This window comes from Sapajus apella, unplaced genomic scaffold (genome assembly GCF_009761245.1).
Source record: "Sapajus apella isolate SASKATOON/1434 unplaced genomic scaffold, GSC_monkey_1.0 scaffold133, whole genome shotgun sequence".
NCBI lineage: Eukaryota > Metazoa > Chordata > Mammalia > Primates > Cebidae > Sapajus > Sapajus apella.
The window spans coordinates 464,406-489,158 of record NW_022437073.1 but is presented as its reverse complement, the minus strand read 5'-3'; the positions used below and the strand labels follow the sequence as shown (position 1 = coordinate 489,158).

Sequence of the window (24,753 nt, the reverse complement as noted above, 5' to 3'; positions counted from 1 at the left end):
GAACTCAGGTAATCTGTCTGCCCCGGCCTCCCAAAGTGCTGGGATTACCGGTGTGAGCCACTGTGCCTGGCCACATTTCATATTTTAAAGGGAAGTATAAACTTGCTAATAAGCAGCTTATAATATTATTTATTTTTATGTTTTGAGACAGGGTCTCACTTTGTCACCAGGCTGGAATGCAGTGGCACAGTCTCAGATGAATGCAGCCCCGACCTCCAGGGCTCAAGTGATCCTCCCCCCTAGCCCACCAAGTAGCTGGGACTACAGGTGTGTGTCACCATGGCCAGCTAATTTGTTTCCTATTTTTTGTACAGATGAGATTTCGCCTTGTTGCCCAGGCTGGTCTCGAACTGCTAAGCTCAAGTGATCCACGCGCCTCAGCCTCCCAAAGTGATAAGATTACAGACTTGAGCCACTGTGTCCAGCCCATAATATTTAGTCACCACTTAACAAGTGTGTATAATAGAAGGACAAAACTTTCTTTTCTTTCTGTTTTGTGGACAGGATCTCACTCTGTTGCCCAGGCTGGATGGAGTCCAGTGGCACAATCATGGCTTACTGCAGCCTCAACCTGCTGGGCTAAAGCAATCCTCCCAACCTCAGCCTCCCAAGGGGCTGGGACTACAGGCACAAATTACCACACTTAGCTGTTTTTTTTTTTTTTTTGGTAGAGATGGGGTCTCACTATGTTACCCAAGCTGGTCTCAAACTCCTGGCCTCAAGCGATCCTCCCACCTCCGCCTCCCAACATGCCAGGATTACAAGCATGACCCACGGCAACTAGCCATGGTTAGATTTTCTAGATAAAAGTCTAGAACTCAAACAATTAAGATATGTAAATGTTTTCGTGTGTACCATGACAATGTTTTCTAGATAAAAAGTCTAAAACTTAAACATTTAAGATATGTAAACGTTTTTGTGTGTTAACAGGTACACATTACAATGCCATACCTAAGCCTTAAAGTATATTCAACAGCCTTATATAAAAATATTGTGCTTGGATTTCTCTATGTGCTGAAAATGATGATGTATTATTTTTAATATTGTCACAATGCATTAGCATTTAAAATAATAGCTCTTCCAATCTACAGAATTTAAGCACCTGAACACCCCCTCCGTAGAACTTGCAATTGAAGAACTTCAGACAAGGGGAATAGGAAACTGAAGAACCATGACTGATGAATCTCTACAGGTTTCATTCACTCAACAAACATTTACAGAACACTTACTATATAACAGAGGTTCCAGGATTACCAAAACAGGACACACTCCCTGATCTCAAGTTGAGTCTAGAGAGGAAGAAACATAACTATCTGCTTAGTATAAATACAATAAGAGACATGTACAGATTAGGAGGCAAGGCAAGAGAATGGCAAGAAAAGGAAGTGGCATGACAGTCACTTCTGTGAAAGTCAAAATGAAGCAGATAAGGGTCATGACAGTTAAAAGCTACTGGAGAATAAAGTTCTAGTCATGGAGTGAAAGAGAGGGAGGCAGAAGAAGCCGCCTCTAAACTTTGTTAAGGAATTTGTCATCTTTACTCTAGAGACACAGGAAACCACTGAAGGGTTTCAAGCAAGAAAATGGTTTGATCAGATCTGCATTGTTCAATACCTCACTCTGGTGATTTCCTAAAGGATAAAATGGAAGAGCAATGTACATGCAAAAGGAAGCTATTTGAATTAGCTCAAAAAAGAGATGAGGGCATAAAACGGTGGCATAGTATGAATGCTGGAAGGGAGAGAATGGATTAAGGATTCAGGATTTGAAACTGGAAGGACGTTGATAAACAGCAGGAGGGAGAATCAAGAACAACTTCTACGTGTTTAGCTTGGTTGTCTAGCAGTAATTGCTAGTGGCTTCCTGGCACCTTCCCCACGAGGCTTGGATTTACTTCAGGTCCTATCTACAAAACTGCCCTCTTTACTTGAAACATTTGTATTGTCTTTGAGCACTGATTAAAACAATTAGCAGCAAATGTAGTATCTGAAACCACCAGAGTAGATGAGGTTATCAGGACTGTAAAGCGTGAAAAGAGCAGTGAGCTAAGACAGAACCCCAAGAAGCAAGCAGCAGGCAGAGGAAAATAATGAAGGTTTTTCTTCTTTGATAAAGAAAAGGGGAAGAAAAAGAAACAGTGAGAAAAGTATCAGGACAGTGAAGAAAATATCAGGAGAGTGAAGAAAATACAGTGTCACACATGACAATGGAGGAGTTTCAGGAAGGAAGAGGTAATGACTAGCGTCAAATGGAACAAGCATAGTAATACAAGGTCAAAAAATGGCCACAGGAAGCCGAGCATGGTGGCTTACGCCTGTAATCCCAGCACTTTGGGAGGCCAAGGCGGGCAGATCACTTGAGGCCAGGAGTTCGAGACCAGCCTGGCCAACGCGGCGAAACCCTGTCTCTACTAAAAATACAAAAATTAGCTGGGCATGGTGGCGTGTGCCTGTAATCCCAGCTACTCAAAAAGGCTGAGGCAGGAGAATTGCTTGAACCTGGGAGGCGGAGGTTGCAGTGAGCCGAGATCGTGCCACTGTACCCCAGCCTCAGCAACAGATTAAGACTGCCTGAAAAAAACAAAAAAATGGCCATAGGATATGGTAAGTTTTAAACCTGTTGTGTTCACCACCACATATATCCAGCCCCTAGCAAAAAGCTTGGTAGAACTTCTCAGGGCTTAAAGCATGCTAATTTATATTAATTTCCAAGAAAATATGGTATACCCTGTTTTCCAAACGTGACAATGGAATCCTTCTTTGACATGACTAGAGCGTATCTCTTGGACATTTGCACTCCTTGGAAAAGACTTTGGGAAATGCTGATAAAAAAATAAGATGGTAATTATATTTAACATATTTATAAATATACACACAGAGCAGAAAAGACAGTAGAAAATAAAATGTTAAAAGTGGCTCTCAGCAGGGCATGATAGTAAATGCCTTTAAGTCCCAGCTACTTGGGAGGCTGGGGCAGGAGGACTGCTTTAGCCCAGAAGTTTGAGGCTGCAATGAGCTATGATCATACCATTGCACTCCAGCCTGGGTGACAGGATGAGACCCTGTCTCTGGGGGAAAATTTTTTTTTTAAGTGTCTCTGTGTTTGTTTGTTTGTTTACTGAGGCCAAGTCTCGCTCAGTCGCCCAGGCTGGAGTGCAGCAGCGTGATCTTGGCTCACCGCAACCCCTGCCTCTCGGGTTCAAGCAATTCTTGTGCCTCAGCCTCCTGAGTGGCTCTGTTAAAATGAAGCTTACTTAATCAGTTGAGGAGAAGGTCAGGGAAGGCTTCCTAAAAGACAGGCAGTATTATCTAAGGTGAGACCTCAAAGTCCAGTGAGTGGGAAAGGTGTCAAGATTGTCAGCTGTACACCAGTGGGAGAGGGGATATGGTGACCAAGAGTATCTGAGATAAAGAAAACAGAACATGCAAAGGCCAGAAGACAGGATATATTATTGCTTATTTCAGTATCTAAGGAGGAAAGAGGTAATAACTGAAGCTGAAAGGTGAAAAGCAGTGACTTGAAAAGGCTTAAAAACAAACATAGGGACAGAGTTTCACCATGTTGCCCAGGCTAGTCTCCTGGGCTCTACGGATCCTCCTGACTCAGCCTTCTGAAGTCTTGAGATTATAAGCATGAGCCACTGTGCCCAGTTGAAAAGGGCCTTTTAAGTCACATTAAGGCCTTTTAACCTGAAGGCAGCAGGAAAACATTAAAATGTCTTAAGCCAGAGAATAACATCACATCACAGGTCTGCCTTTCTAGAACAATAACTTTCACTGTCACATGGCAAATAAACTGAAAGGGAATTAGCAAGACCAGAAGGCAGGCTGTTGCAGAAAACGAGGTGAGAAGAAATAGAAACTTGAAGAAGAACGGGCAGCAGGAATGGCGATAAGTGAACAGATACAAAAAACATTTAGGAGGTAGAATCAACAGGATTCACTGGTTAACTAGCAGAAAGGAAGGGAAGGTCACAATTTCTGGCTTAGTCAACTAGGCAGTGAGGAAATGGGAAAGTGTGAAAGAGTAATTCCGTTTTAGGCACACTGGTTTGAGAAAAACATGTACAACATCAGCTGAATTTAAAAGGCAAACAAATAGCAGAAGATTATGAAAGAAATAAGAGAGGATTACTATTGTAATTTGGTGGAGTATTTACAAAACCAATACAAAAGCACCAAGACCTGATTAAAAGTATATAAGGCATATTAACAATTCTTAAAATATTTAATAGCATTCTATCAAAATAAACATTCAGAAAAAGCTCTACTACAAAGATGTTCATGACAGCATCATTTACAATAGGAACAATACCAAGCTCAATCTTTTGCTACACATCCTATAATCAGATCACAGCATATAATCAGATAAAATAACATGCAGCCCAAAACTGTTCAGAGATAATGTCTAATGACCCACAAAAATGCTCATAGTAATGTTAAATTTTTTAAAAATCAAAGTAGGATATAAAATTGTATACGTAGGGTAATTTCAATTATGAAAAACAATATTGATCTCAATGTAAGTAAGAGTTTATATTGAGTAATGATTTTAAGTGATACAACACTGTTTACTACGCTGTTCTGAATTTTCCGTATTTTTTCTAATAAACATGCTTACACTTTAGTAGGAAAATGCTTTGTTTATTTAAGAGAAAAATTACCTAAAACTAGCATGGAGGACAACAAAATAAAAAAAACTACAGGACAATATCTGTGACGAACATTGCCACAAAAATCCTTTAAAAAATACTAGCAAATCAAATTCACCAACACGTTAAAAAAGCTCATTTATCTGTTCAAGTGGGAATCATCCAGGGATGCAATGATAGGACTTAAAAGGCAAACGAATAGCAGAAGACTATGAAAGATGTGCTGTAGCAGAGAGGAAGGGAAGGTCAACTATGTTCTTCCAATTGATTTATGTCCAACATACATAAATCAATCAATGTGATACATCATTTCAAAGGAATGAAGGAAAAAAATGATAATTTCAACTGATGGTGAAAAACCATTTATTAAATAATTCAACATTGCTTCATGATAAAAACTCTCAAAAATGGTATAGAAGGAATATACTTCAACATGATAAAAGCCATATATGACAGACACAGGGCTAGCATACTAAACAGGGAAAAACTAAAAGCCTTTCCTCAAAGATCTGAAACAAAACAAGATGCCCACTTTACCACTCTTATTCAACAAAGTACTGGAAAGTACTAACTAGAGCAATTAGACAAGAGTAAGAAATAAAAGGCATCCAAATTAGAAAAGAGGAAGTCAAAATTGTCCCTCTTTACAGATGACATGATCTTATGTAGAGAGAACCCTAAATACCCCACCTGAAAAAAACTATCAGAATAGGAGCAAATTCATTAAATTTGCAGGATACAAAAATCAGTAGCATTTCTATATGCCAACAGCAAATACCTAAAAACAAAACCAAGAAAGTAATCCCACTTACAACAGCTACAAATACCTAGGAATAAACTTAAAGAAATGAAAGATGTCTATAATGTAAACTATAAAACATTGATAACAGGAATTGAAGAGGACACACACACAAGTGAGAAGATATTCCATGTTCATAAATTGGAAGAATCAATACTGTTAAAATTTCAAGGCCTGGCATGGTGGCTCATGCATATAATCCCAGCACTTCGGGAGGCGGAAGTGGGCAGATCACAAGGTCAGGAGTTCGAGGCCAGCCTGTGACCAACATGGTGAAACCCCGCCTCTACTAAAAATACAAAAAAAAATTAGCCTGGCATAGCGGCATGTGCCTGTAATCCCAGCTACTCAGGAGGCTGAGGCAGAAGAATCGCTTGAACCCAAAGGCGGAGGTTGCAGTGAGCAGAGATCACGCCACTGCACTCCAGCCTGGGTGATAGACAGAGACTTCGTCTCAAAAAAAGAAAAAAAAATTTTCAATACTACTCAAAGCAATCTACAGATTCAGCGCAGTTCCTATTAAACTACGAATGACATTCTTCACAAAATTTTTTTTTAATTCTAAAACTTATATGGAACCACAAAAGAGCCAAAGCAATCCTGAGCAAAAAGAACAAGGCTGGAGGCCAGGCACGGTGGCTCACGCCTGTAATCCCAGCACTTTGGGAGGCTGAGGCAGGCGGATCACGAGGTCAGGAGTTTGTGCCCAGTCTGGCCACCACAGTAAAACCCTGTCTCTACCAAAAATACAAAAATTAGCTGGGCCCACGTGGTGGTGAATGCCTGTAGTCCCACCTACTCAAGAGGCTGAGGCAGGAGAATCGCTTGAACCAGGAGACAGGGAGGTTGCAGTGAGCCAAGATCACGCCACTGCACTCCAGCCTGGGCAACAGAACAAGACTGTCTCAAACAGGAGGAAGGGAAAAAAAAAAAAAAAAAACAAAAAAACAAGGCTGGAGGTATCACATTATTTCACTTCAAATTATACTACAAAGTGATAATAACCAAAACAGTATAGCATAAAAACAGACACACAGACCAACAGAACACAATAGAGAACCCAGAAATAAATCCATGCATTTTTAGTCAACTCATTTTTGATGGCACTGAAATATACATTGGGAAAAGGACAGTCCCTTAAACCGTGCTGGGAAAACTGGATATCCATATGGAGAAGAATGAAATTACACCCCTATCTCTCATCATGTACAATCAAATCTAAGACCTGAAACCACAAAACTACTAGAAGAAAACACTGGGAATACACTCTAAGACATTAGTCTGAGCAAATATTTTTTTTTTTCTTTTTTTGTTTTTTTGGAGACAAGAGTCTCGCTCTGTCGCCCAGGCTGGAGAGCAGTGGCGTGATTTCAGCTCACTGCAACCTCCACCTCCCGGGTTCAAGCAATTCTCCTGCCTCAGCCTCTGGAGTAGCTGGGATTAACAGGCACCTGCCACCATACCTGGCTAATTTTTGTATTTTTAGTAGAGACGAGGTTTCACCATGTTGGCCAAGCTAGTCTCAAACTCCTGACCGCAAGTGATCCCCTTATCTTGCCCTCCCAAAGTGCTGGGATTACAGGTGTGAGCCATGGTGCCCTGCCTAGATTTCTTCAATAATACCTGAAAAGCACAGGCCACCAAAGCAAAGAGGGACAAAGAGTTAAAACATCAAGTTAAAAAGCTGCACAGCAAAGGAAACAAGAGACAAGCCACAGAATGGGAGAAAATATTTGTGAAATATCACTGTGACAAGGAATTAATAACCAGAATATATAAGGAGCTCAAACAACTCCTATAAAAAAATATATATTTATATTTATATTTAGAGGGGCATAAGACCTAAATAGACATTGACATACAAGTGATCAACAGGTATATGAAAAAATGCTCAACCATCATTGATTATCAAAGAAATGCAAATCAAAATGATAACATATCATCTCATCCCAGTTAAAATGGCTTATATCCAAAAGACAGGCGATAACAAATGCTGGCAAAGATGTAAAGAAAGGGGACCTCTCGTACACTGTTGGTGGGAATGTAAATCAGTACAGCCACTATGCAGAACGGTATGGAAGTTACAGAACTATCATATGACCCAGCAATTCCACTTATGATTATATATCCAAAAGAAAAGAAATCAATATAAACGAGATATCTGTACTCCCAGGTTTATTGTAGCACTATTCAAAACAGCCAAGATCAGGAATCAACCTAAGTGTCCATCAGTAGAGGAACAGACAAAGAAAATGTTGTACACATTTAATAAAAAGTCTGCATGTTGAAAAGAAAAAGGAGGCTAAAAATAATAATAATAAAAGAAGAAGAAACAGGACAGGCATAGTAGTTCCCTTCTGTAACACCAGCACTTTGGGAGGCTGAGGCAGGAGAATACTTGAGCAGAGTTTGAGACCAGCCTGGGCAACATAACAAGATCTCATCTCTAATTTAAAAAGAGAGAGAGAAAATGTGGTACATATATGCAATACAATATTATTTAGCCATAAAAAGAATGAAATCATGTCATTTGCAACAACATGGATAGAAATGAAAGGCATTATGTTCATTGAAATAAGTCAGGCACAGAAAGACAAATTTTACATATACTCACATGCAGGGATTAAAACTTAAAAAGTTGATCTCATGGAAATACAGAGTAGAATGGTTACCAGAGGCTGGGCAAATAGCAGGGAGGCAGGGATAAAGTGGGTGCAAAAATACAGTTGGATAGAAGGAATATTTGTTGATGTAGTGTGAGGAAAAGAAAAACAAAAAGAATAAGATCTGGTGTTAGAGAACACAGCAGGGTGACTATAGTCAAAAATTATTTATTGTATATTTTAAAATAACTACAAGTGGAATTGGCATGTTCCTAACACAAAGAAATGATAAATGTTTGAGGTAATGGATACCCCAGTATCCCTGATTTTATATATAAATTATATACCTGTATGAATGCATGCTTATATCAAAATATCAGATGTATCCCATAAATATCTGTATCTACTTTGTAGCCATAGCAATTAAAAAAAATTTAAGTCCTAGCCAGAGCAATCTGATAAGAGAAAGGAATAAGGAGCATGCAAACTGGAAAAGAAGAAATCAAACTGTCCCTGTTTGCCAATGATATGATCGTATGTCTAGAAAACCCTAATGACTCATCCGAAAAGCTCCTAGATCTGATAAACAAATTCAGTAAGTCTCAGGATACAAAATCAATGACACCAATCAGTAGCACTGCTATATTCCAACAACGACCAAGCTGAGAATCAAATAGAGAAATCAATCCCTTTTACAATAGCTGCAAAAATAAATAAATAAATAAATAAATAAAACACCTAGGAATATACTTAGCCAAGGAAGTGAAAGATCTTTACAAGGAAAACTACAAAACACTGTTAAAAAAAATCATAGATGACGCAAAGGGAAACACACCCCTTGCTCATGGATAGGAAGAATCAACATTGTGAAAATGACCGTGCTCACCAAAACAATCCATAGACTAAATGTAATTCCCGTCAAAATACCAGCATCATACTTCACAGAACAAGAAAAAGCAATCCTACAATTCATACGGAACCAAAAAAGAGCCCACATAGCCAAAGCAAGACCAAGCAAAAAACAAATCTGGAGGCATCACATTACCGGACTTCAAATTATACTACAAACTGATAGTTACCAAAACAGCACGGTACTGGTATAAAAACCGACCAATGGAACAGAACAGGTAACCCAGAAATAAAGTAAAATACTTATAGCCGGCCAGGCACAGTGGCTCATGCCTATAATCTCAGCATTTTGGAAGGCCACGGCGGACGGATCACCTGAGGTCAGTAGTTTGAGTCCAGTCTGGCCAACATGGCGAAAATTTCTCTCTACTAAAAATACAAAAAAAGTTAGCTGGGCATGGTGGCATGTGTCTGTAATCCCAGCTACTCAGGAGGCTGAGGCAGGAGAATCGCTTGAACCTGGGAGGCGGAGGGTACAGTGAGCTGATATCACGCCATTGCACTCCAGCCTGGAGAACAAGAGCAAAACTCCATCTCAAAAAAAAAAAAAAAAAGGAATAATCAACAGAGTAAATAGACAACCCATAGAGAGGGAAAAACTATTCACAGACTATCCACCTGACAAAGGACTAGTATCCAGAATCTACAAGGAACTCAAATCAGCAAGAAAAAAAAACAATCCCATCAAAATTGGGCAAAAGACATGAATAGGCATTTTTCAAAAAATATACAGTCAACAAACATATGAAAAGATGTTCAGTATCACCAATTATCAGAGAAATGCAAATTAAAACAAAAAGTAAAATGCATCTTACTCCTGCAAGAATGGTCATAATTAAATAATAAAAAAATAAGAGATGGTGTGGATGTGGTGACAAGTAAACGCTTTTACATTGCTGGTGGGAATGTAAACTAGTATAGCCACTATGGAAAACAGTAAGGCAATTCCTTAGAGAACTAAAAGTAGAACTAGATCCAGCAATCCCACTACTGGGTACCCACCCAAAGTAAAAGCAGTCATTATATGAAAAAGACACATGTATACGCATGTTTATAGCAGCACAATTCACAACTGCAAAGATATGGAACCAACCCAAGTACCCACTGACCAACAAGTGGATAAAGGAAATATGTTATATATACACCATGGAATACTTAGCCATAAAAAGGAATGAAATAATGGATGGAATTGGAGGCCATTATTCTAAGTAAGTAATTCAGGAATGGAAAACGAAATGTCATATGTTCTCACAACTGAGAGTTCAGCTATGAGGACACAAAGGCATAAGAGTGATATAATGAACTTCGAGGATGCGGGGGAAGGTTGAGTGGGATAAAAGACTAAATATTGGGTACAGTATACATTCCTCAGGTGACAGGTGCACTAAAATCTCAGAAATCACCACTAAAGAACTTATTCATGTAACCAAAACCCACCTGTACCCCAAAACTATTAAAATATTTTTAAAATAATAAATTTTATTTCATTTTATTTTTTTTAGAGTCGGGGTTTCACTGTCTTGGTCAGACTGGTCTCGAACTCCCAACCTCAGGTGATTCGTTCACCTCAGCCTCCCAAAGTGCTGGGATTATAGGCGTGAGCCACCCTGCCCGGCATAAATTTTAAAAATAAAGTAAGGCTTGAATGGAAAAAGACATGGACGCTGCACATACTTGTCCCTCCTGAACCATTCTATTGTTTCCCACAACTGGATGTAAGAAATGTATTATTGATTCTTTAAAAAAGCAGGGCAGTGGGAGGAATATTTCTTTGTTATAAAGTACTAGAAATGTTGAGAGCTATGTTATATCCATATTCATCTCTTCTTGATGTACCCTGGCTGAAACTGTCAACTGTTACTTTGTTTGACCGACACTTACAATTCAAAATAATGCTGAAAGACAACCAGAGCTCTTTATAATTTGAAACTTTTAAATAATATAAACTTGTCAGAATGTTACCCAAAGAAAGTTATACTTTTTACTTAAACTTTAAACTTTCAGTAGCTGCAAAGGAGTTACATTTCAACTGTAGGTGAATTTCTGCAGATGGTATGATTATATTAGTATGCCAATCTTCTAACTATATGAGGATGAACTGGATACATACAGTAATCTGAAAAAAAAAACTGCATATTAATTTATCTCCAAACACACCAACCTACACTAAACACTGAACCATGGAGGTAAGGAGTTAAATAATTTATGATGCTGCCTGCCACACACCTGCCAAAGACAATCTATACACCCTGTTTCTAGACTTTTTGAAAAGCACCATAGGGCTGTGCACGGTGGCTCACACTTGTAATCCCACTTTGGCAGGCTGAGGTGGTGGATCACCTGAGGTCAGGAGTTCGAGACCAGTCTAGCCAACATGGTAAAACCTCATCTCTACTAAAAAAAATACAAAAAGTAACCAGGCATGGTGGCACAAGCCTATAATCCCAGCGATTCGGGAGCTTGAGACGGGAGAATCGCTTGAACCTGGAAGGCAGAGGTTGCAGTGGGCCAAGATCGCGCCATTGCACTCCAGCCTGGGCAACAAGAGTGAAACCCCATAGAAAGAAAAACAGAAAGAAAAAGAAAAGCACCATGGGCCCTTCTCATATTTTGCATGCTAGCAACCAAAGGCTATTTAACAACTCTCTGGGTCTATAAAGGCCCTACATCCTGAGAGCTATCCTGCCACTACTTCCACTATCCTTGCAGGTAAAGAGTCCAAAGGGTCAGAGCTTCTGTTCTGCTTTTGAAAGGGCTGCTGACTCCTATTTAATTAAAATCAGAGATGCCAAGAAAAAAAATGTGGTGGCTGGTCCAAAGGTAGTGAGTTATCTCAATTGATTGTTCACAGTCAGTTACAGATCGAACTCCTTGTTCTACTCTTTCCCCCCTTCTCACTACAGCACTTGACTAGTCTTATAAAAAAAATAAAAAAATAAAAAATAAAAATAAATAAATAAAAGAAAAATAAAAATCTAGGGCTCTGCTTATCCAGGGATATGCACTTCATTTTCAAATGATATACCAATTTTACTTTTTTCAGGTATTTCCAGCCATGCAATTCACATATGCCTTGCTTTCTATCAAATCTTTAAAGTCACTGTACCAATTCACTTCTGAAAGAATTATATATTTTCCACTTTGCCAGAGATGTAGTCCCACAATTGTATTGCCGAAATAAAGATATTTTTAAATGAGCACATTTTAAAAGAATAAGGAAAATTCCAATTTGAATAATGTAAATAACTCCTTAGCTCTTAGCCTCTAACAGGAATGCTTAAAAACAAGTGGTAATGCTTTAATAAAACAAAACAGAATTCTAGTATTCAAAAATGTCAGAATGTATTTTTATTTCAGCTGTCTTAAATGCCTACACTGAAATATTACATACATACCAAAATGTTACATACATTAAAATTTATGACTAAAAACTTTTTTTTTTTAAGACAGAGTTTCACTCCATCAGCCAGGCTGGAATGCAGTGGTGGGATCTTGGCTAACTGCAATCTCGGCCTCCCAAGTTCAAGTGATTCTCATGCCTCGGCCTCCTGAGTAGCTGGGATTACAGGTGTGCACCACCACACTCCGCTAATTTTTATATTTTTGGTAAAGACGGTGTTTTACCATGTTGGCCAGGCTGGTCTTGGACTCCCGGCCTCAAGCGAATCACCCACACTGGCCTCCCAAAGTGTTGAGATTACAGGCATGAGCCACTGCTCCTGCCTTAAAAACTATTTCTATATATGGATGCTTTAAAAACAAATTAACTAATATGGTCACTTATATCAGTGAAGTAGTATATAGTATATGATTAAATACTGAATGTAATCTGTGGAACCAGGAGTACTATATACTGCTTCACTCCTGGCCTCAAGTGATCCGCCCGCATTGGCCAGGCTGGTCTCGAACTCCTGACCTTAGGTGATCCTCCCGCCTTGGCCTCCGAAAGTGCTGGGATTACAGGCATCAGCCACCGTGTTCAGCCAATGTGGGTGGATCACTTGAGGCCAGGAGTCCAAGACCAGCCTAGCCAACATGGTGAAACACTGTCTTTACCAAAAATACAAAAATTAGCTGGATGCGGTGGTGCTCTTAAACTTTTCGAAAGTATGGACCTTTTGGGACTCTTCCAAGAAACATGCACAGCCGAAAGAAAAGTTTGCAAACAACTCCAGCGTGAACAGACCCAGGTTAAAAACTCCCAATATACTCTTGTGGATAAAAAGCTACTTGCACATTAAAGTAAGATTATTTGAGGAGTATCTCCATACAACAAAGGGGGAGTCTTTGCTAAAGAAGAAAACATATGATGCTTCATTTCTACTTAATGGAACTTGTGCTATGAGGGTCATTATGGTGTTGTAATGTAAAGCTTGGATGATGTCCCTGATTATCTGAGAAACAGATATAGAAAAACTGTACAGGACTTAAATAATTTTCATTGAACATGCTGCCATAACTCAGATTATTCTTGGTTAAAAAATAAAAGTCACTTATTTCTAATTTTTAAAGTTTATAATATATATTAATGTAGCTAAAATTGTATGTAATCAATAAAGCCAATCTTATTTTTATTTAAAAAACTCCCAATCTAGAATCACACACCTTCATGTAATTTATTTTAATTGTGTCTCTCAAATAAGCAGGCTACTTGTTAGCTTTATGCTGGTCTGGCTTTTCATTCAGCTGAATGAAATACAATGAAATACAATTTCAAAAAAAAAAAAATAGTAACTTATGATTAATCTGGTCCATTTAGAAGGATTTCTTCAATCGTTAAAAACTACAAATTTGCTCTAATTTTTGGATAAATCATTAACAACTGTTACTAGTTTTGTTTATAAATATTTAAAGTGGCCAAATAGGCTTACATGTATGTCATTAGCAGAAGGACCAAGAGAAAAAATTTTATTAACATTGTTGAAAACTAGAAAGAAATCAGAAGGGGTTCAAATCAGTACCACTGACCAGGTATGTGAAATATTGTTCACAACGTCTCATGTACTGGCCACAGAGCCTCAGACACCTGACTCTGAATCAAAGTCAATCTACCCACTGGTGGAACTTTCTAAAAACTCCGTAAGGTCAATAGCAATAGCACTAAAACATTCTATGATATGATGAATTAAAAAACGCACAAGAACAGAATATCTTGTGTGTTACAGAATAATAAAAAACGTCAATTTTTTCCCTTTCTTTAAAAATGTTCATAATAGTAGTCTGACCTATTTTAAGTAGAAAGGTAGACAAGCAATTATTATTTTACAATCATTTCTATGACTATAATAGTTATACTTTTTAAATTTAAGGCTGCGATGGATTAAAATACAAATAATGAAAAATATTCCCCTGACATTTATTGAAATATATCCTCTGATTATGTGTAAGAATAAACAAAATTGGCTGGACAAGGTGGCTCACGCCTGTAATCCCAGCACTTTGCGAGGCCAAGGTGGGAGGATCACCTAAGCTGAGAAGTTCAAGACCAGCCTGGTCAACACAGTGAAACACTGTCTCTACGAAAAATACAAAAAAATTAGCCGGGTGTGGTGGCGGGCGCCTGTAATCCCAGCTGCTTGGGAGGCTGAAGCAGGCAAAATCTCTTGAACCCGAGAGGCGGAGGTTGCAGTGAGCTGAGAACAGGCCACTGCACTCCAGTTTGGGGGACAAGAATGAAACTCCATCTCAAAAAAAAAATAAAATTCAATGAAATTCAGTAAAAATTCATCTAGGAATGTACTAGTACAAAATAAAAGTGTTTTTATCAGTTTAAAATCCACATACTAGGCCCTGTGTGATTCAAACATACAAAACAAAGCCCCTATTCTAAAGGAGTGCCCAATGCTCCTAGAATAGAGAAATATTAAGTATGTAAAGATGAGAAATGATAATAGTCCCCATGTTCATAGCCCTCAAGAAAAGTCTTTATTATTTGTTCTATGTGAAACCTGTTGTTGTTGCAAACATTTTATTTTGTATCCTAAAGCAGGCTAAGAATTAACTGCAACCTTAATAAAGAACAGGACAAGAAAGTTTAAAAACAATCTTTTCCAAAACTCACAGGATTTGGAAAGAAAGCATCTGCTGTAAAGCAAATCAAACAAAACCCCAAAGAGAGATAATAAAATTGAACTTTCCAAGGAAAAGGAAATTGTGTGTTTCTTAATCACCGTTCATTCTTACGTTTTGCAAAAAATACTCATCTTAAACATGACTTGGTCTTACAAAATACAATCCTTCACTGCCACTATTTTGTAGCTTTTATAAAGAATGTAAAATATTGTCTTTTTCTAAAGGTTGACAAAGGCAACAGTATTTTTCTCCCCACGTAGTTCTTACCTACTTGGTCAAAAGAGCTATGACTCTTCATAACCCATCTAATCAAAGTAATGTTTTAATTAATCAAGTTCAATGAAAAGAACTTGAGGAATTGCCAAGTTTCTTATTTCAATAAATGTCAAAGCTATGACATGTAATAAATTTGACAGTTAAACTAAAAATATATTCTGAAGTCATTACATATGTCCCAAGTTTTCTAAATTTTGGCATACTGACTGGGCCGTGTTCTGAAATGTCATTAAATGTCAAGTGAATTCAGCAAATCCTCAGTGGTGGCCTACTTCATTTAGTGCTAGCAGTTGATTAGGGCTCCAATAAAATATAAACAGAAATGGAAGTAACAGAACCATTTCTGCACACTTTTCAGGTAAGTGAAACATATATTATCATCTTTCCATTCTATTTCAGAACGTGTTATCAGCGGATGCAACAATTACCACAGAGTGTAGCAACAGAGAAATGTTAAGCATAAAAAAGTACAGGTTCTTTTTTTCTTTTTGCAATTAAAAATCCTACGTCCCCTGCTGGTTAACTGTAGCACACTGCATAAAGTTTACTGCGATGACAACTGTTTCTAAAAAGCAAATCTTTCTTCCTTTCAAAGTGTCTTCCTCAGATCCTTAGGTCATGATTGATTCCAGTACTTCTGATGTTAAGGCACACGGTGATGACTTTTCTTTGAAAACTAGTGGGTTCGAATCTAGGCCCCAGTGCCCTAGTGGCTGCCGTTATGCTTCCAACTCCGGGAAGTGAGGGAAGCCCACCTCGCGACAGGGTTTACCTACAGTAAGCAGCCGAGAGCCGGAGCAGCGACGCAGAGGGACGTGGAAACGGAAAGTGAACGTACTACGAGGCCGCAGAGGATCGCGGCGCCAGACGCAACCCGGTTAGCAACATATGGGAGAGCAGGGATGGTTCCCAGACCCTTGACAATCGCAGTGACGGCTCCGCGGGGCCTGGCGGCGGCGCAGGCGACGCGAGGTTGCGGCGGCTAGGGGCGCGGCGGACCCGCGGTCCGCTGCGGGAGCCCGGCACATTCCCCCCCGTCGCGGAGGCGCACGTGGGGCTCGAGGCCGCACGGCCTGCAGAGGCGGCCGGAGCAAAGAGCTGCAGGTGCGGTAGAAAAAGAGGACGGGCCCCGGAGGCCACAGGCCCAAGCAGGGATGATTCCCGGAGCGAAGGCATGCGGATCCGCGAACCCAAGACACCTGCATCGCGGACGGGATGGGGAAATCGGAGGCGCCTAGAGACGGCAGTGTTAGGATCTGAAGGAGAGACCAGATGGGGGCCCCGAGGGACGCTCGCCGGCGCGGAACTCAGCTCACCGTGCCTCCGTCCTTAATGATGATCTTCTTGGCCAGCATGATACTGCGGTTCGCGGCCCGTTTCTTCTTCTTCCCCTGGGTCATTTTACCATCCTCGATTCCTGGCGCTGCTGCAGCCACTCCCGGGGCGGCCGGCTCCAGCGGCGAGTGCCGTCCCGCCACTACTGCCGGGCCGAGCCGCTCCGGGCGCCCGCCGCCATCTTGAGGGCCCGGCCAGCCTCCGGCGGCGCGTCACAATCGTGCGATCAGCCGACAAACGCGCCCCGCCCCGCCCACGTGATGACGCCCCGCCCTCCCGTCCGCCGGCCGGCTCCTCATTCGTCGCGCGGGCTGCTGGCTACCTGTACGGCTCCGTGCTCCGCCTTCACCAGCTCCCTGAATCCTCACAACGGTTCTGGGCGGTTGGGGGTCGTTATTGTCCCCCCTCATCACAGATGGGGGAATTTGTTTCAAAAAGTTGTTACCTGGTCACGGAAACGGCTGATAAATGGTGGCACCGGAATTCTAATCAGAAGTCCTAAGTTATTAGCATACTCTCCAGCTGTGTTATAATCAAGACAGGAACCGAAGGGAACCGTAAAGAAGAAACCATTTTCCATAAGTAGCGGGTAACCTAAGGGATAAAGATAAGGTGATGTTTCAGAAACAGTCACCCAGGCTGGAAGGCAGTGGTGCCATCATGGCCCCCTGCAGCCTCGAATGCCTGGGCTCAAATGATCCTTCTGCCTCAGCCTCCCAAGCATCTGGAACTACAAATGCACACCACCATGCCTGGCTAATTTTAATTTTTCTTTTGTAAAGACAGAGTCTGGCTATGTTGACCAGGCTGGTTTCAAACCTGGCCTCAAGAGATACTCGCTTCTCCCAAAATGCTGGGATTACAGGTGTGAACCCCTGCCGAGCCTCACTTACTTTTTAGTTGACATCCAACTTGAAACTCTTTAGAGAAAGTAATATGCTAGATTTTATAACTCAATTCCCAGGGGCTTGCTTTGAATGGAATTAGAAGGCTGATAATTTATTGTGTGGTTACTCTGATTTTCATAGCCCCTGAAAGTCATAGTTAGTTATCCAACTATACCAATTTTATCAGCCTTATGAACTGGTTATTGTTCGGTCATTCAAAAAACATTTACTGGGTGCCTCTATGTGTTTTTCAGTATTTTATTAGATGCCAGGGATACATCAATAAATGAGAGAGTATTTACCTGCATTGAGCTTACATTCTAGGGGGAGACAGAGTTACAAAACAGAAGAACGGTAATTGCAGATTGCAGTAAATGCTATTGGAAATAATGTAGTAAGAGAAATTTAACACATACTAAATGTCCAGAATGTTCCAGGCTTTGTGCTAGAAGGGCTGCAATAATAAACGAGAGATCAGTCCTGTTCTAACGGGCCTATTGTGTATGAACTTGTGGCTTTGTCTGTGATTTGGGTTGTGAATACAGCTGGCCCTCAGTATCCTTCTGTGGATTCAACCATCCTCAGAATAAAAATATTTTTTAAAACCCCACAAAACAATTTAAAAAAGTAAAAAATACAGTATGACTATACAGCATTACATCGTATTAAGTACTATAAATAATCTAGAGATGATGTATGTGGGAGGATGATAAGCAAATAACTATGCCATTTTATGTAAGGGGACTTGAGCATCCACTGATTTTGATAGCCATGGGAATCCCACAACCAAGTCCCACTCTCCTCCCGCATATGGAGGGATGACTGTATTCACAAACTTCACACTAAGAGATTGATATGTCAGGGTTCTTTGGTTAAGATCCACAGAAACTAACACTGGCTAACAAACTAGCACTTGCTAACATAAGCAAAAGGGAATTATTTGGAAGAATACTGGGAGTTTTGAAAATTAATGGGAAGGCCAAGAATCAGGCTTGGAAATAAGCAGAAACCAATGTTTGGAAAGTTCATGAGAACAGTTCATGAGGCAGCTTAAAAGGGAGTGGGATTCCTCGGAAAGAATGGCAAGTGGCCAAAAGTAAAAGATTCCTAAAGAAACAAGATTGTATCACAGAATCCAAATCTCAACCCTACTGTGAACAATTTACTAAAGAAACTGCACTTCACCATGCTAAAAGAAGAGGGTCCTCTTTAACTAAAAACTGAGTAAGTCACCCACATCCCTTCTATAGAACCACCTGTTATTGCTGATTCAAGAAAATCCTACACATTTAATCATGAATAGAAAAGCCACCAAAAATACAAGACTATTAGAAAAAAACAGAAAATGAAAACTTTTCAATCAATAGAAAATACTAACCTCTAGAAAATATGAAGCAGAGGAAAATTATATACCACTCCAACACGAATGTCATTTAATAAGTAATTGCAGATATAAAAGAACACAGCAAATAAAAATTTTAAAACTCAGTAGTAAGATGTAAAATGAGAGCTGATCAAACAGGCAATGTACTAAAAAGATTAAATAATCTAAAAATAAAAACTACAGGATTCCTGAGAGATACAAATAAAAGTAAAGCAAGAAACACAGAGAAGAAAAATAAAAAAGCTATGAGAACAAAAATGACATAAAAAGGATCGGAGACAAAATCATACAGAAAAAATTATCTGGGCCTCCAGGTAAAAATCAACAACAAACAAAATGTCATTTCCAAAAGGGAAAAAAATCAAGTGGTGCCACACTTCTTGATAATAACAACAAGCAATATAACACCGAAGCACAAATTCAGACAAACTCAAGGAAATGTTTGCCAAGGATTTTCTATGTGGCCAAGCTGTACTTTAAGTATCTAGGCTTCAGAAGAAATTTTAAACATGCCACAACTCAGAGACTATTGCACAGTACTTACAAGCCCTCCTTGAATACTCTACAGAAGAGCTTTATCCAGCCAAGTGTTGACTGGAGAGACTTCAGGTAAGTATCAGTAGGGTGTTAAATATATTTTTAAAATTTTAATTAATTTTATAACAAAGGTGGGGATTAGGATGGGAAAACAGTGTGTAAATATTATATGTTCTAATCAAATAGAAATAAGACAACTACAAAAAATATGGAGACGACTGGGTGTGGTGGCTCACACCTGTAAGCCCAGCACTTTGGGAGGCCGAGGCAGGTGGATCACCTGAGGTCGGGAGTTTGAGACCAGCCTGGCCAACATGGAGAAACCCCATGTCTACTAAAAATACAAAATTACCTGGGTGTGGTGACACATGCCTGTAATTCCAGCTACTTGGGAGGCTGATGCAGGAGAATCACTTGAACCTGGGAGCCAAGATCACTCCATTGTACTCCAGTATGGGCAACAAAGTGATACTCCGTCTCAAAAAAAAAAAAAAAAAATATATATATATATATATGTGTGTGTGTGTGTGTGTGTGTGTGTGTGTATATATATGTGTGTGTGTGTATATGTGTATATATATATATATAAAAATATATGAAGAGATAATATGTTCACCGATTGTCATGTAGATAACTACCATCATTTAAAGCTGTCAAATTAAATAGAAAAGGACTAGACAAGTAAACAGGGGACTCTAAATGCATTACATAAAATGTTATCAGGATAAATTGTAACTAACATACAAACCTTTCTAAACATCCAAAGAAATTTTACAAAGACCCCATGTTGTGAAAGAGGCACAGTAAGTATAGCAATATGCATATTTGTTTGCCTTTTAGAAAGAAGCACATGAAAAATAAATCAGAAAACTAATAAAAATAAACACCTAAAGCAGATGATTAAAAATGAAGGGCTAGGTATGACAGCCAGAATTCTGAGTATACTTTTCATATAAAATTTTTCTTTTTTCTCTTTTTTAATTTATTTGTTATTGTTTGTAGATCCTTCTCACTCTGTTGCCCAGGCTGGTCTTGAACTCCTGATCTTAAGTGATACTCCCACCTCAGACTCCCAAAGTGCTGGGATTACAGGCGTGAGCCACTGTACCTGGCCATGTTGCTAAATTTTAATTGTAAATGTTAATTAAAATTCACGATCTTTTAGAATTGTATTTCCTAGCTCTGTCCACTAAAATGGCCTAGAAACAATGACATATCAGTTACAATGGATTCTATAATAAATTCCATTCACTGGCTAGAAATCCAAAGAAAAATATAAATCCCACTCCCCTTAAAAGGAATAGGACTCCTTGGAGAATTAGCTGATAATCCAGGTTTGGAACAATACAAGTACAAGGTAAGCCTCAGATTTCTTGTGCCTGAAGCAAAAAAGGACTAGAAGACTAATGTGGTCATATTTAAAAAACATAAGAGCTAGCTTGCTGTGACTTCCACGAACTAGAGGCTCACAATATATATAAGCATCAAAAAGAACTGTGACCAATTGGCTATAATATATTAAATAATTTTTTAAAAATTCATGAAGACATAGTCATTTTTTAAAAGAGGGGCACTGGAAAAACAGGAAGGAAATATGCTTTTTTATTTAGAAAAAAGAATATAAATGAATAAATGTAGAAGAAATTTAGAGAATTAAAAAAAAAATGAATCACCATTTTGCACCCCAGTGTAATGAATGATTCAGTCAAGAATCATCAGCTGATGCTACGCTGAATACCCGGGTGCCAAAACATTACTCCATAGATTACTAAGTGCGAAAAAATGACCTTTACAATGGGAAGAACTTTACAATAACCTTTACAATGGGGTAGTCATCAGCTTAACCAAATAATCCATTACCAACATTAATAATGAGATAATCTGTACCTTTTAATGTGATACAATATAAAATCTGTGAAATATTTTTACCCAATACATTTAACCTGAAGGTAATCAAACCTAAAGACAACTTCCAGTTCAAAGGGCATGAAAGGAATAAAGGGAATGAATCAAACCACATAGATCCAGAATAGGAGCAAAGTAACTCTGGTCCTTCAAAAAGTACTATCATAGAGAGAAAAGTCTTTAGAGGTAGCATTTTGAGACTCTTGGTATAAAAAAGCCATTGGGGGTGGTGGTGTAGGAAGGGGACTTCTAGACCAAAAGAGACAATCAAATACAAAACATTAACCTTGATTTTACCCTGGTTTCAAAATAAAAATGCCGTAAAAAATCATTTTTGAGACAATTGGGAATACAGTTGACTCTTGAACAACAAACAGATTTGAACTGTGTAGGTCCACTTATATGCACATTTTTTTCAGCCAAATGCAAATGGAAAACACAGTATTTGCAGGATGTGAAACCCATCCAAACGGTGGGCTGACTTTTCCTATTCGAGGTTTCCCCTTAAGGACTTGAGTGTGCCCAGATCTTGGTAAACACAAGGTGGGGGTTCTGAAACCAATCCCCCACATTTACAAAGGGGCAACTGTATTTGAATTTGAACTTAGATGAAGCGACCTGAATTAATTTAAATTTTATTAGGTGCAATAGTATGGCACTGAGGTTAATTAAGAAAATGTCTGCATCTTTAGGTCATGCATGCTGGAGTATATGGGGATAAAATTTCCCAACAGAGATAAAGCTAGTGTGGCAAAATGTTAATAATGGTTGGATTTAGGTGGCAGACCAGTCTTTCAATTTTTTTGTATGCTGCAAAATGAAAAGCTGGAGAAAATTTAATTTAAAAAAAAGTTATTTAATAATGCCACACGTGTGAGTTCATGGAGGTAACCATGAGATTTTTAAACCTAAATTGGCACAATTTGTCATAATATGATTGAAGGCATTAAAATGGCAATATTATAAAAACAACATATTGAAAACAAAATGAAATTGGCACATGAGGGAAATTGAGAAAAATAATATGAAATAATGGAAATTTGAGGTATTATGTATATATAACATACAAAATAAGTGGCAAGTTTTAAAATTCTAGAATTCATAGCAATATGACTGGAACAGATATAAAATGAAACATGGGCATACATCTTTCATGATTTTCTATAATTCTATCATTACTCAGGAAATATTACCCTGCCTTGGCTATATTAAAAAGACCTATTGAAGCAGCATATATATATATATATAAAGCACTTAGCATCATCAATGCTGTAGTTACTATCCAAGCAGAATAAAATAAAATTTTAGCCTAAAAGGAAAAACTTAATAAACCTTATTAGAAATCATATTTGTACATGCAGTGTCTTTTTAAAAAGCAAACACACACACACACAGACTTTGTTTAAAACACGCAAGTCTAATTTAGTACTAAACAAACCTCTTAAATACTCTACATTTAAAGCTGGGGTGTCCAATCTTTTGGCTTCCCTGGGCCACCCTGAAAGAAGAATTGTCTTGGGCCACAAATAAAATGCAGTAACACTAATGATAGCTGATGAGCTTTAAAAAGAATTGCAGAAAAAAATCTTGTAATGTTTTAAGAAAGTTTACGAATTTGTGTTGGGCCACATTCAAAGCCATCCTGGGCTGCATGCAGCCCGTAGGCTGCGCATTCGACAAGCTAAAGTATATTTTAACAAATGAATTTTCAGATGATTGTCACAAAACACTGTAACACATCCATTATTCTTTTAAATCTTCAGTGAGTTCTACCTTTAAAAAGAAGCAAGTGTATATCTAAGACAAACTGTATATTTCCAAAAGAACATCATGTTATTTGTTTTAAAGAAATTACCTCTAACATTTTAGAAATCCTAAATGAATGAATGAAAATGAATGCACAAATGAAAACACCTGATTCTCAGGTCAAATGGAGGAAAATGTGATCCTAACACTAGTGAAGCCCTACTGGGAGCAAAAGTAACAACTGGTTATCAGGTTTTAGCTCTTCCTTATAATGGTGGTAGGTAATGGCTAATTTAAAATTAGTTCAAAATTGTATATTAATATACAATACAGATAAAAGGTTTATAAACCATGTTTTAAATTTGTTCTTAAAATAGCATTTATAGTTGTCATTAAACATCAGAACTGAAAATTAAATGACAATACTATGCTCTCTCTATATATCTATATGTGTTTAAATACAGTATCTGATTATAAACATTTTTCCACACTAGATTCATGTTATGTTCAGGGTCATTTGATAGAAATTAAAAATGACAATGTATAAGTTAAAAGTCTCTGTGCCAGGTGCAGTGGCTCACTCCTGTAATCCCAGCACTTTGGGAGGTTGAGGCAGCCAGATCACCTGAGGTCAGGAGTTCAAGACCAGCCTGGCCAACCTGGTGAAATCCTGTTTCTACTAAAAATACAAAAATTAGCCAGGCATGGTGGTGGGTATTGGTAAGCCCAGCTACTTGGGAGGCTGAGGAAGAATTGCTTGAACTTGGGAGGCAGAGGTTGTACTGATCGTGATCGTGCCACTGAACTCCAGCCTGGTTGACAGAGACTCCATCAAAAAAAAAAAAAAAAAAAAGGCTCTGAAAATAATTGCTGTGGTTTGTATCACTCTCATCAATTCAGGAGGATGTATATAGAGATGAATGGTTGTTGCATAGTAAGAAATTTGACCCATCCAAACAAAGTTCTGGTCTGTCTTTGGGAGGTCCCAGTGATAGGAATATCTTTATTATTCATGGTAGGTTCCTCAGACAACACCTGACAGTTTATGCTTAGAAGACAATCTATAGTGAGGCCCTGAAGTCTTGATATCAGCCAGATCTCCAGAGAGAGGCAGATGTTGGAAAGTGAGGACAACTACATGGGCAAAAAAATCAATCAACCATGCCAACTAATAGAGCCTCAATAAAATCTGGACACCGAAGCTTGGTGAGCTTCCCTGAATGGCAACACTGTGTGTGTACCGTTAAACACTGTGGTCAGGAGTGGATAATACCTTCCATGACTCTACAAGAAAAGGACACTGAAAAGCCTCGAGTTTGGACCACTCCTAGACTCTGCTTTATGTGTCACTTCCTTTGGCTGGTTTTAATTTGTATTTCCTTTCTCTGTATAATAGCTTTCAGTAAGTTTTATATTTCTAGCCGGAACTAAGGGTGAACTTCAGAAACCCCTGAATTTTCAATGACCAAAACCCTCTCAACCATAGTAGAAGCTCAAATCTTTGGTCAATGAAGGTAATTTATTTCTTCCTTGCTATTTTGTTTTCTGGAGTGTATATGTAATCAGTCCTGCCTTAAAGGAATTCTCTTTTAAAAAACAGTAAGACCAGTATGGCACCTGTAATCCCAACACCTTGGGAGGCAGAGGCA

The 24,753-nt window shown here is 38.8% G+C and overlaps 2 protein-coding genes across 3 annotated transcripts in view; both read right to left on the bottom strand.

Moving 5' to 3' along the window:
- Positions 1-16,861, bottom strand: part of MFSD14A (major facilitator superfamily domain containing 14A) — a 54,900-nt gene extending 38,039 nt beyond the window's left edge. For both annotated transcript variants that reach the window (XM_032262947.1, XM_032262948.1), the window contains exon 1: positions 16,627-16,861. In XM_032262947.1, the coding sequence (XP_032118838.1) occupies positions 16,627-16,710 (84 nt within the window). In that variant the 5' untranslated portion in view covers positions 16,711-16,861. The remainder of the gene's footprint in view (positions 1-16,626) is intronic.
- Positions 16,862-16,954: 93 nt separating this feature from the next.
- Positions 16,955-24,753, bottom strand: part of SLC35A3 (solute carrier family 35 member A3) — a 69,321-nt gene continuing 61,522 nt past the window's right edge. Inside the window, exon 8 of the mRNA XM_032262962.1 lies at positions 16,955-17,239. Within this exon, the coding sequence (XP_032118853.1) occupies positions 17,179-17,239 (61 nt within the window). The 3' untranslated portion in view covers positions 16,955-17,178. The remainder of the gene's footprint in view (positions 17,240-24,753) is intronic.